The 12527-nt window shown below is 62.7% G+C and overlaps 2 protein-coding genes across 5 annotated transcripts in view; both read right to left on the minus strand.

Annotated features, from left to right (window-relative positions):
- The window catches only part of CD81 (CD81 molecule), a 344561-nt gene that overhangs the window by 286419 nt on the left and 45615 nt on the right, over positions 1–12527 (minus strand). Inside the window, exon 1 of one of the 4 annotated variants that reach the window (XM_049781243.1) lies at positions 11122–11127. The exons of the other annotated variants lie outside the window; for them this stretch is intronic. The gene's annotated coding sequence lies outside the window, so the exon portion shown is untranslated. Of the gene's footprint in view, positions 1–11121; positions 11128–12527 lie in introns of those variants that run through there. 4 annotated transcript variants of the gene reach the window in all.
- On the minus strand, positions 7816–10181 carry HRAS (HRas proto-oncogene, GTPase). The gene is made up of 4 exons (XM_049781256.1): positions 9940–10181; positions 9608–9786; positions 8789–8948; positions 7816–8319 (listed from the first exon to the last, which is right to left on the minus strand). The coding sequence occupies exons 1-4, from the start codon at positions 10048–10050 to the stop codon at positions 8200–8202; spliced, it is 570 nt and encodes a 189-aa protein (XP_049637213.1). The 5' UTR covers positions 10051–10181; the 3' UTR covers positions 7816–8199.

Below are 12527 nucleotides of genomic sequence, written 5' to 3' on the forward strand. Positions count from 1 at the left end.
CGGGGCACCAGGTGGAAAGTTCGGGGCCTTTGGTTGGTGTCCAGGTCGGGGGGGGGGGGGGACTTGGGGGCCCAGGGACCCTGGGGTCTGCGGTTCCAGTAGGAAGCCCCAACTCAGATCCCGCATCTGAGCCTCCTGGCTGAGCCCCCAAGGATCCCCAACAGCACCCCCAGCTCCACTGAGGAAGGAGTCTGTGTGTGTCCACGCGTGTCTGCGTGTGTCCGTGCACTGTGTTCGTGTCTGTGTGTTCACACATGTGTTCGCACGTGTCTGCCTGTCTGTGCCCACCCAAGCCAGGAGTCCTCGCTCTAGTCTCCGCCTGTTCAGTTGCTGCTGCTCGTTTTCAAACCTAGGGGCAGAAAACATCCCAGACAATGGAGGCTTAGAATGTCTTTATGCAGGACTGCCGAGAGAGCACAGCGGTAGGTAGGGAGTTTGCCTTGCTCACGGCCATCCCAGGACCGACCTGGGTTCGATTCCCAGCATCCCACATGATCCACCGAGCCTGCCAGGAGCTATTTCTGAGCGCAGAGCCAGGAAGAACCCCTGAGCGCCGCTGGGTGTGGCCCAAAAACCTAAATAAATAAATAAATGTTTAATGAAAAGAATGTCCCTGTGACCCCACCCTCAGCCCCCGGCCTGCCAGCTCCTTGCCCAGGTGTGTGGAGCAGGTGGGTCTGGGTGCAGGAGCTCTGCCAGCTGGAGAAAAGCTGGTAGGTTCTGAGGGTGGCGTCCAGAGACCTCAGGGTCTCAGCCATGCCCGGAAGCACTCAGGGGTTACTTCTGACTCTGCGCTCAAAAATTGCTCCTGGCAGGTTCTAGGGACCATATGGGATGCCAGGGATTGAACCTGGGTCCATCCCAGGTCGGCTGTGTGCAAGGCAAACACCCTACCGCTCACTGTGCTCTCTCCACACCACCCCCAGCCACCTTCTGTCCCATCTTCCTGGCCCTGGAAAGCCAGGAGAGGATGACTGGGGGTGCAGCCCCAGATTGTGTGGCCCCAGCACCGAGGGTCCCATCCCTTCCGGGAGGCTACTCAAGGCAGCGGCATATGGGGCTGAACAGTCCCTCGTCACTGACCAGACCTCTGGGTTGTGCTGAGCCTCCCATGCTGCCTCCAGTCCATCACGGAATGGACAGGGCCTCCTCCCTCTGAGCTGGCCCTGTGGCCTCAGACGCCCGTCTCCCGCCTTTGGAGGCCGACCTCTGCACCCAGCGGCAGTAGCCAGTGAGGTCAGCAGCTACCAGGGGGCCCGGTCCGATGTCAGGAGCCAACAAGTATGCTGGGTCCCTCTGGCCTCATGTACGCTTTCCGAGGGTCACTCGCTGTCCTTGTTCCTCCTGAGCACTGACTGCCCCAGGTTTAAGGGTGGAGCAGTCAAGCGGCAACCCCAGGCAAAGGAATGCTTGGGGGAATCCTGGGGGCGTCAGAGGGAGACCCCAACCCCAGGGACACACTGGCTGAGGGAGCAGCAGGGGCCGGTGTCTGGGTGGCCCTGCATTGTCTGCTCTCCGAGCCAACCCTCTGCAGATGGACGGGACGGGTCCACAGAGATTGAGGCTACTCAGAACCATTGTGCTCCTGCAGCACCTTCGGTCCTCCCTGCCAGCCCATCCACGGCCCTGCCCTGACCACAGCACTGTGTGTGTCTGTCGGTGTCTGAGTCTGTATCTCTGTGTCCGTGTCTGTGTCCATGTGTGTGTCTGTGTGTTTCTGTGTGTGTCCATGTCTGTCTCTGTGTCTCTGTGTGTGTCTTTGTGTGCATCTGCATATGTGTGCCTCTGTGTGTGTCTGTGCCTGTGTGTCCATGTGTGTTTGTGTCTCTGTGTGTCCTGACCTTCGGCCCCGCTGGCCTCTCTGGTCACTAACATCTCCTTCTCCAGAGCAGGAGGGCAGACGGCGCCCCCTGGTGGCGGCTGGTGCAGCAGAAGGCGGCGCTGGCCTGGGCCCAAGTCAGACAGGCACAGGGGCCCTGTCCGCGTCCAAACACAGGAACTAAGCGCTCCAGTCCTACACCCCTAGATCCATCCCTGCACCCTTCTACCCATCCCTGCATCCCCAAACCTATCCCTGCACCCCAGATCCATTCCTGCAACCCCAACCCAGTCCTGCACCCACAGACCCAGCCCTGGACCCCCAGATCCAGCCATATATTCCCAGACCCAGTCCTGTACCCACAGACCCAACCCTGTGCCCCCAGACCCAGCCCTGCACCCCCGGGCTCAACCCTGTACCCCCAGATCCAGCCCTATACCCCTAAACTGAGTCCTGCACCCACAGACCCAACCCTGCACTCCCAGGCCCAACACTGCACATCCAAATCCAGCCATATATCCCCAGACCCAGTCCTGCACCCCAGACCCAGCCCTGCACCCTCAGGTCCAACCTTGCACCCCAGACCCAGCCTGTCCCTCCAGGGTCAGCACTTTTTTTTTTTTTTTTTTTGGTTTTTGGGCCACACCCGGTAACGCTCAGGGGTTACTCCTGGCTATGCGCTCAGAAGTTGCTCCTGGCTTGGGGGACCATATGGGACACCGGGGGATCGAACCACGGTCTGTCCAAGACTAGCGCAGGCAAGGCAGGCATCTTACCTTTAGCGCCACCGCCCGGCCCCAGGGTCAGCACTTTTGAGCGATAATGCGTCGCTGAAGCGGTAGTGCTGATGCCTCTAGACGCCTAAATTCTCCCACAGTGCTCTGAGTAGCCCCCGAAGTGCTCAGACCTCACCCACCGACCTGTCTGTCCTCTGCCAGGGGCTGGACACCCCGACTTTGCCACTTCGTCCCTCGGGGCAGCGCTGCCACCTGGTGGCCAGCGTCAGCACTGCAGCCAGGCGACCCCTGGGCCCAGCGGACCAAATGAAAACTGGACCTAGGGCCTGAGAAGGGCGGGAGTGGGTCTGTGCTCGGCCTTCGGGGCGCCTGCTCCCTCCACCCCACCCACAGTGAGGGGAGCCCCAATACTCCTGCGCTTGGCACCCCAGACCTGTGTTTCTTGCAGCCACTGGGCGCTTGATGTGCAGGTGAGGACAGCGGGGAGGGCAGGGCGTTGGCCTTATACAAGGTGGACCCAGCTTCGATCCCCAGCATCGCATAGGGTCCCCCCGAATCCATGAGTGAGTCCTGAGCACAGAGCCAGGAGGACTCCCTGAGCACCTGGAGGTCCTCACAGCCCCAATCCCAGAGAGGAAAAGCCAGTCACTGCTGTCTCCCATGGGGGGACCCAGCGCCGGGCATCCACAGTAGCTCCAGCTCAGTTTTGGGAGGACAAAGGGGGTTGGGGAAAGGGCAAACTCAGGACTCAGAACAGGCGAGCCAGGAAAATGGGTGACAGCCTAAAATGCTGTTGCCCCCAGACCTCCAGGTTCTGGCTTGGATCTTTTGTTTTTGTTTCGGGCCCATACCCACACTGCTCAGGGGTTCCTCCTGGCTCTGCACTCAGAAATCGCTCCTGGCAGGCTCGGGGACCATATGGGATGCCGGGGATCAAACCCAGGTCCATCCTAGGTCAGCCACGTGCAAGGCAGACACCTCCCACTGTGCTCTCTCCACAGCCTTCTGGCTTAGATCTTGGAGTGTCTGCCCCAAGCAGCACCCAGAGTTCACGCAGGAGAGACTGGTGCCATCTCCACACTCTGGCTGCCTCCCACTCAGAGAGCGGTGGTCATGGTCCTGAGATAGATCCAACACAGGAGACCCCAGATCTGAGTTGCTGGAGCGACTAAAGAGGCTTTTACAGGCCTGCGCAGCCATTAGTCGGCCCTCCTGACCTGAGGTGCTTCCAGAGGCCTTGGGCACAGGCTTCTCTTTTTTTTTTGGGGGGGGGGGGCACACCCAGCGGTGCTCAGGGGTTCCTCCTAGCTGTCTGGTCAGAAATAGCTCCTGGCAGGCACGGGGGACCCTATGGGACACCGGGATTCGAGCCAACCACCCTTGGTCCTGGATCGGCTGCTTGCAAGGCAAACACCGCTGTGCTATCTCTCCAGGCCCGGCACAGGCTTCTCAAGATGGCTGCCCTCCTGATTAGATGGGCCGCATCTCATCAGCTGAAGCGCATCACCCGTGCTTCCCCCTCAGACTCCATTGCCCCAGCAGTGCTCCCGCTGTGTTCCCAGGACTATGAATCAGTATTTCCACCATCTCTCTCAGGAAGAGGTCTAGGAGACCTAGGAGAGATGGGTGGACACACAGCAGATGATGGGAGACGGGTAGTGAGAGATGAGGGGTGGGTAGAGGATTTGGGCAAAGCAGGACCCAGGGGGACAGCAGCAGAGACAGAAAGGCAGGTGGCTGAGATGGTCAGCAGGTAACACGCGCGCCACAGTCACTCCCGTCGATGGCAGGGACCCGGGTGAACAGTCAATGCACCTGCTGCTGTGGAGCAGCCGTCACAGTCACCCTGGGCCCTGTGGTACCGGCCTATGAGCACTGGGGGTGCCCCCCTCTGAGCACTGCGGAAAGCTCAGAACCGTCTGGCATATGCGTCTGGGGTGTATCCTCATGTATCTGGGGTTCGTGCATCTGGGGCTCGTGAATGGCCTGGCGCTGGCCAGCACATGTCGGAAGCCACCACGGAATGCCTCAGGCAGGATACGGACACCGGAAGACCTTGTGGCCTGAAATCCGAGTCCTGACCTCTGTGCCAGCGGGCTAGGCAGGGGGCCCAAGCCCTGCCCAGGTCCTACCCAAGGTCCAGATGCCCGCACCGCCCACGCCCACTTTTGCACCCCACCCGCTATTGCAGCCATGCCCATTGTCACAGCCATGTCAATGATGGCAGGCTACGCCCACCATCACAACCCCGCCCATTGTCCCCCTGTCATTCCCACCCACAGCTCCACCCACAATCTCAGCCCTACCAAAAATCCTCAGTTTCCCCATGGCCAGGCACAGTGGGGGGCACTGCCCACACCCCTCCTCTGGGTGCCCACCCACCTGGAGCCGATGGTCAGCACCAAGGGCCAGTGACTGTGTTAAAGCCCACAGGCTACCACAGCGAGGAACCGCTAGCCACCCAACAGAGGCAGTAAACAACACCCTCTGCGCACCCCGATACTGGGGCCTCCCACACTGGGCCTCACTGCCACGGTAAACTGAGGCAACGGCTTGGCCCCGAACCAGGAGGGATAAAGACTGGAGCCCCAAGGTTGCCCAGAGGCAGGTCCCTGACACGCAGTGGCACCCCAGCTGCAAGGTGGCACATGGACAAGGGGCGCCCAGAGACACCAGGAGGTAGCCAGACACCAAACTGGGTCCCTATACATCCAGGTATTTCCACTCCAAACCTCTGCAGGTCCAGAAAACATGGAACAAGTGTGAGCAGTCTGGGGCACACTCGCCTCTACACCCACATTGTCACCGTAATCTACACCCCATCTACACCCTTAGCCACACCTTACCACACACATCTACAACTCATCTACACTCAACCACACCTTTCCTACACCCATTGACACCCTTATCTACGCCCCATCTACAGCCTCGACTACACCCACATTTACACCCCATCAACACCTAACCCTCATCTATAGTCAGCTACACACAGCTTCACCCACTTCTCTACCCCTTATCTGCACCTTCAAACATCCTCTCCCATACCGCATTCACAACCCAAAAAAACCACAATACAACCTCCCTCCTTACTCCCTTTTTCTGGAGGGGAGTTTGGGTCACACGCAGCAACACTCAGGGGACTCCTAGCTCTGCGCTCAGAAGTCGCTCCTGGCAGGCTCAGGGGACCTTGTGGGATGGCAGGGATGAAACCTGGGTCCGTCCAGGGTTGGACGTGTGCAAGGCCCCTCCTTGCTCCCTTTCTACAGCGTCTTCAAATGCAAGTACCCCCACGTGCACTATTTTCTAACCCCACTACATCCCATCTCACTGTCTTCTACACCCCCTCTTCTCCATCTTCACTTTCATCTGCTCTCTACCCGTGTGCACCCACATTCATGCCCACATCCACACTTGCACCCACACATTCACATCAACAGATGTGTCATTCTCCACTGCTCGGGGCCCCCAGATCTCAGTGCTGACATCTGGATTCAGGCTCTGCAACCCAACTCAGCACAGGAAGAAGCTTCAGTGTTGAGCTCTCTCAGCCCACCAAATTTGACAATTCAACAGTTTGTCTAAACTGGACATCTCACCAAAAAAATTTTTTTGGTTTGGGGGCTACACCCAGAAGTGCTCAGGGGTCATTCCTGGCAGGATCAGGGGACCATATGGGGTGCCAGGGATCGACCCAAAGTGGGACACATGCAAGGCCAGTGTCTTCCAATTGTCCTGTGGTTCAGACCTCATCTGGGTTTAGTTTTCATCAGTCTGGGGGTACCTAAGCACCCCCAACCCATCTGTGTCCTCTTCTGGGGCAGTTCTCATTCCTGGTCACTGTTTGCTGATATTTGTGGTTCTGTGTTTTCAGGATGAAACATTTATTGTTTTTACTTTTTCCTTTTGGTGGTACTCAGGGGTTCCTCCTGGCTCTGCACTCAGGACTCACTATTGGTGGGCTCCAGAGACCCTATGTGTTGCCAGGATCAGCCACATGCAAGGTCAACATGCAAGGTCTGTGCAATGGCTTAGACCTCAAAGGAAACATCCTCCCTGCACCCCGCCACCTCCAGCCCAGCCTCTTCCCGACCTGTCACTGGGGAACATACAGGGGGTCGGGCCTACAAAGCCAGTGATGGCCTGTGTGTCTATGTGGGGTGCTGCAGCTCCCCAGAAATGCATGAGCTGATGTGGAAGAAGCGTCTCTGGGGATGTGTCCTCACCAAAGGGCCAAGGACCTCAAGCTGGGGCCACACAAGCCTGGCCTCAACTCCATCAGGAACAAGGGTGACCCTGTCCCCAGTGCTCAGGGCAGCTGGTCCTTCTTATGGACTGAGGCTCCCGCCAGCCTCAATGCTGAGACACAAGAATGTACCCCAGTGGGGCTGGAGAGACAGCATGGAGGTAAGGCGTTTGCCTTTCATGCAGGAGGTCATCGGTTGGAATCCTGGCGTCCCATATGGTCCCCCGTGCCTGCCAGGAGCAATTTCTGAGTGTGGAGCCAGGAATAACCCCTGAGCACTGCCAGGTGTGACCCAAAAATCACACACACACACATACACACACACAGAATGCACCCCAATAACACGGATGGACATGAGGGCAGGCTGGACTGGTCAGTGCCACAGGCCATGAAATCAGATCGAGGGAGCAAACGTCTGGACAGAGAAAGGGGGGGCTAGTCATGACTGTTGGGGATGGGAACGTTCTGGGTGTAGACACGGGGTCAGGACAGACGGGGTGTCCTGGGTACAGTCAGGACAGAGATGGGGTGCATCCAGGGATGAAGACAAAGTCAGGACAGATGGGGTGTCCTGGCTGGGGGACACTGTCAGTGCACATTTGGGGTTCACGGATAAGCCATCCAGGATACAGGAGTGGGGTGTGGCCTCCCCGCAGGCCCTCTTCTGGGTCTGTCCTGGGCACAGCCGACCCTAGGGGCTTCCGTAGAGGCCCTGAATGTGGGAACCCCCTGCTGCCTCCCTTTCTAGAACCTTCCCGACAACCTGAGTCTGTGGGATCTCAGGAGACACGGCCCAGCCCTGATGCCCACGTGAGGCTGAGCCAGGTCTACAGGACATCTATGAGGCGCATGCCAGCGTCCAGGACTCTTGACAAGCCCTGGGGAGAAGTGATAAGATGGGGGCCCTTTGCGGACAGAGAAGGATCTGCCCCCCAGAGCCAGCCACATGCACACACCATACACACTCCTGCACACGCACCCCAGGGTGCCTCTCCCACCTCAGCCAGACCCAAGGGTCAAGATCATCCAATAATTTACTGATCCAGCCTGAGCCCCTCCGGGCCGGCACAGTGGCCCCGGGGGCGGCAGTTCCCCCAACAGTCTGTGCAAAGCGCCTCCGGAGGCCAGTGGTCCCAGGGGTGCAAAATGCACCCGAGCCTACCCGTGGGCGGGTCCAAGTGAACCCATCCTCTGTGAGCGGGGCCAGGAGAGATCCGCCCTTCTTAGGCAGGTTTTGAAGAGTTCAGCCCTTCCTGGACAGGGCTAGGAGGGCTCGGCCCTTCTCGGGCGGGGCCAGGAGCGTCCAGCCCTCCGCAGGCAGGACCAGGGCAGGGCCCTTCTCCGTGGACCGTGGACGGGGCCAGCGGGGCCCAGTGGGGTGCCACCTTCGGCCGCCTGGGCTAGGACAGGAGGCAGCGGCAGCTGGTGCAGCCCGGGCCACCCTCGTCCGGCGGGCTGAGCTTGCGGGCCTTGTGCAGGCGGATCTCGCGGACCAGCGTGTAGAAGGCATCCTCCACGCCCTGCGGAGCAAAACGGAGCGGGGCGGGCTCAGGGCAGCTCTGGTGGGCCCCGCGCTGGACGCCGACCCCCTGGCTCCCCTGCAGGCGCCCCCACCCCCGGGGAAGCGGCCCAGCATCTGGCTCCCGGGCTTGACGCCCCGTCTCCGGCCTACTACTGGCTCTGCCCCCCAGCAATTCGCTAAGGGGGTCAGCGCTGTCTGGGCACTGGGGGGCCCCGGGGCCGCTCCGGCCTGGCTCAGGCAGCTCTCTCCAGGGACGCGTCGGCCCAGACCCGGCCCTGGCCGCCCTCGCTGCCCTGCTGTCTGTCTGGGGAGACTTACGGCGCCGGGGGCCGCTGGGTCCCGGGGTCCCGGAGCCGGAACCAGAGCCAGAGCAGGGGCCCTGCGTTGAGGGAGAGTCGTTGAGCGCTGCCCCCTGGTCCGCTCCCTGCCCGGGCACCCCTGGCCGGCGAGGGCGGGCGGGCGCTCACCTGGCGCGTCTTAGCCGAGGTCTCGATGTAGGGGATCCCGTAGCTGCGGGCCAGGTCCTGCGCCTGCCGCGACTCCACGGTGCGCGCCGCCAGGTCGCACTTGTTCCCCACCAGCACGGTGGGCACGTCGTCTGAGTCCTTCACCCGCTTGATCTGCTCCCTACGTGGAGGCGGCAGCGTGAGGAGGGAAAGGGGGCGAGGGACCTCAAGGACGGGGCGAGGACCTCGAGGGGTGGGCCCGTGACCTCAGGGTTGGGGTGTGAACCTCAAGGAGTGGGAAGATGACCTCAAGGGGCAGGGCGAGGACATGTGTGGGTGGGCGAGGCTCTCCTGGGGTGGGGCATTGAGGGGTGGGGTGAGGACCTCGAGAAATGGATTGATGACTTCAAGGCGAGAGAATGACCTCAAGGGGCAGGGTAAGGACCTCAGTGGGTGGGAAGGGGAGAGGACCTCAAGAAGTGACTAGATGACCTCAAGGGGCAGGGCAATGACTTCAAGGATGCAGCCCTGAGGGGGCGGGGCAAGGACCTCATGGGTCTAGGGGGACCGAGGGGGCAGCGAGAACCTCACTTGCTGGGCACTGAGGGGCAGGGCCAGGACATGGATGGGCAGAAGGATGACCTCGAGGGGCAGGACATCAGAATGACAGGTTATCTCGAGGGGCAGAGTGAGGCCCTAGAGGGGCGGGGCGTATGAGGGGCATTAATCTTGGGGCGGGTCAAGGATCTTTAGGAGTGGGGTAAGGAACTCAAGGGACAGGACGAAGGCCTGAAGACGCATGGGGGGAAGGCCTCAAGGGGCGGGGCCCAGGAGTCGCACCTGTACTGGTGGATGTCCTCGAAGGACTTGGCGTTGTTGATGGCGAACACGCAGAGGAAGCCCTCGCCGGTGCGCATGTACTGGTCGCGCATGGCGCTGTACTCCTCCTGGCCGGCCGTGTCCAGGATGTCCAGCAGGCACGTCTCCCCGTCGATGACCACCTGCTTCCGATAGGAGTCCTGCGGAGGGTGGACAAGGCTCAGGCAGGGCCTGTCTCCTGGGGCCCTGGGCACGACAGCTCCTGGCCACAGGGAGAAGACAGCCCAAAACGCCTCTTGCAATTGGGGGCCCCTGGCCCTGCTGGGTGGGACCGCTGGGCCCTCTCCTCTCACCTCGATGGTGGGGTCATACTCGTCCACAAAGTGGTTCTGGATGAGCTGGATGGTCAGGGCGCTCTTGCCCACGCCGCCGGCGCCCACCACCACCAGCTTATACTCCGTCATGGCTCTTCCAAGGGTGGCAGGACCCAGGCACTTACTGCAGTGTGCTGGAGGGTCTCGGGGGGGGGGGCACCTGCCAAGAAACACCCTGTCTCTCAGCTGGGCCACTCCCAGTCAGAACCCCCAGCACATATTAGAACGGCTGCAAGACGCTGCAAAATTGGGGGGCCCGTCCTCACCTGTGTGCCCCCTTCCACCTGCACCATCATGACTCTCAGGTTGAACGGGGCCTCCCCTCCACACACACAACACACACACACACACACACACACACACACACACACAACTCGGGCTGACAGACAGACAGCGAGCATCTCCCAACCACGCACCCGAATTAGAAGTTGCTGGGTAGGCAGAAAGCGGGCGGAGGCGCCCGGGGGGTTGGGGTTACGGGGCGCTGCTCTCCCTTAGAGCAGGTCTGGTCGAGGCGGGGCCCAGGGCGAGCGAGCCTGGGCACGTCGGTGCCAGTGCCCGGCTTGCTCAGCACAAGGGGCACGGGGGCGGCCGGCCAGGCAGCCACTGCCCCGTGCCAAGCCGCAGGGCCAGGCCGGCTCAGGGCTGCCCGGTGCCCACCTCCCCACGTCCCCTGGGCGCAGTCCGACACCCCCGCCCGGGCTCCCGGCTGCGGAGAAACTAGGGGGGAAGGCGGATGGGGCTGGGGGGACCCCGGGAAGCAGACAGGCCGCGGGGCAGGAAGGGCCGCAGGAAGCGCAGGAGCAGGGGCAGGTGAGGAAGGAAGCGGGGCCGGGCGGCCGGGCTGTCCGCCGGCTGCGGGGACGAGGCGCGCCGGGCCCGGCTCGCCCAGGGGGTGCTGCCGGGGGTCCCCCGAGGGACCCCAGCGCGGGACGGGGCAGCAGGAGGCAGGAGGGCCGCGCGATCGGGACGCAGCGGGGCCCCGGGGAGCTCCACCCGGCCGGGCCTCTGGGTGCGGCGCCCGACTCCACTCCCGGGGCCCCGACTCCGCCGCCCGGGCCGCACTCACCCACCGCTCACGGGCGCGACGGTGCCCCGGGCCGGGGCCGGGGCCGAGGCCGGGGCCGGGGCCGGAGCCGGCGCGGGGATCGGGGCCGGGGCCGGGGCGCGCGGCTCGGCCGGCGCATGGGCTCCGTCGCGGCGGGTGCGGCTCGGGCTGCGGGCGGGCGGCGGGGCGCGGGCGGCGGACACTCGGCCGGGCCCGCGCAAGCCCCGCCCCGCGCCCGTCTGTCACCCGGGCGGCGCCGGCCATTGGGCGAGCGCGCCGGGCCCGCCCCTCGACGCCCCGCCCCCGCGCGCCGATTGGCCGGGGCGTTCGTCCGTCAGGGCGCGGCGGCAGGGCGGGGCTTCCGGGAGCGGCGCGAGGGCGGTGCCGGGCCCCGGGGCCCTCGTGGGCCGCGGCCTGGGGGTTCCGCGCGCGGCCGGGGCGTCTGCTTTGCGGGCGTGGGGCGACGGTTCTTCCGCAGACTGCGGGGCCTCGCACGGTAGCTGGGGCCCCCTTGGGCTGCCCCGTGTGCGTTGGGGGCCGGGCGCCCCGGGGAGCCTGGGCCGACCTTCCTTGTGCACCCCACAAGGCCTTTCCCGGGGTGCACGGTGCAAGCTGGACCCCGCGCGGTCAGCACCGTGGGAGCCCTTCCTTTGGGGGTCCCCCCGGGAAAGGGGCTTTGGCCTGGCCAGGGTTCCAGCCCTGGCATCCTATAGGGTCCCCATTAACATTTGGAAAGGTAGGGTCCCCACCCTGGCCCTGAGGCCAGGGCCACAGGCACCCCAAAATTCCGGGAACCCAGCCGGGGTGGACCCCTAGAACCGAACAGAGGCCCCGCTCCCGCCACCACGCTGGGCCTGGGGCCTGGGGTCTGGGGCATGAGCCGTCTTGTGTCCAGAGTCCAGCTGGGAGGCAGGGGCGACTCTAGGTTGAATGAGGCCTCTGAACCCCAGGAAAAGGCCAGCCGGCTCCGTCCTTTGTTTTCACCCCATACCAAGCTAAAACTGAGCGCCGACTTGGAAGGAAGGGGGCTTGCAGGCGATGGGCCCACCCCAAAACCCTCACAACTGCCACACTCTGACCTGCCCTAGGTAGAAAAGGAGGCCGGTTCACCCCGTGCCAAGTACTGGCGCGCATCCCATCTCCTTCCCAGGCCCCCCAAGACGGCAAGTTCTCATTTCTCAACTCTTTTATTTCTAAAATAAAATGCGAGTGGGCTGGAGCAATAGCACAGAGGGGAGGACGTTTTCCTTGCAAACAGCCGGCCCGGGTTCGATCCCCGGCTTCCCAGAGGATCCTTCGAGCACTGCCAGGAGTGATCCTGAAGACCGTCGGGTGTGGCCCCCAAACCAAATAAACCCATAAAGTAAAATGCATCAACCCAACCTGCTATTTCCAGTCAAGGATCAGGCGTTGCAACTCAGGCAGAACCACCCCGGCCACCCTGGGTGGCCTTTGGGCACGCGTGGGCTCGCCTGGTGCCAGGCAGAGGGGCCCTCTTGGACCAGCAGGGGCCTGGGAC

The sequence above is a fragment of the Suncus etruscus genome, chromosome 9 (genome assembly GCF_024139225.1).
Source record: "Suncus etruscus isolate mSunEtr1 chromosome 9, mSunEtr1.pri.cur, whole genome shotgun sequence".
Taxonomy (NCBI): Eukaryota; Metazoa; Chordata; class Mammalia; order Eulipotyphla; family Soricidae; genus Suncus; species Suncus etruscus.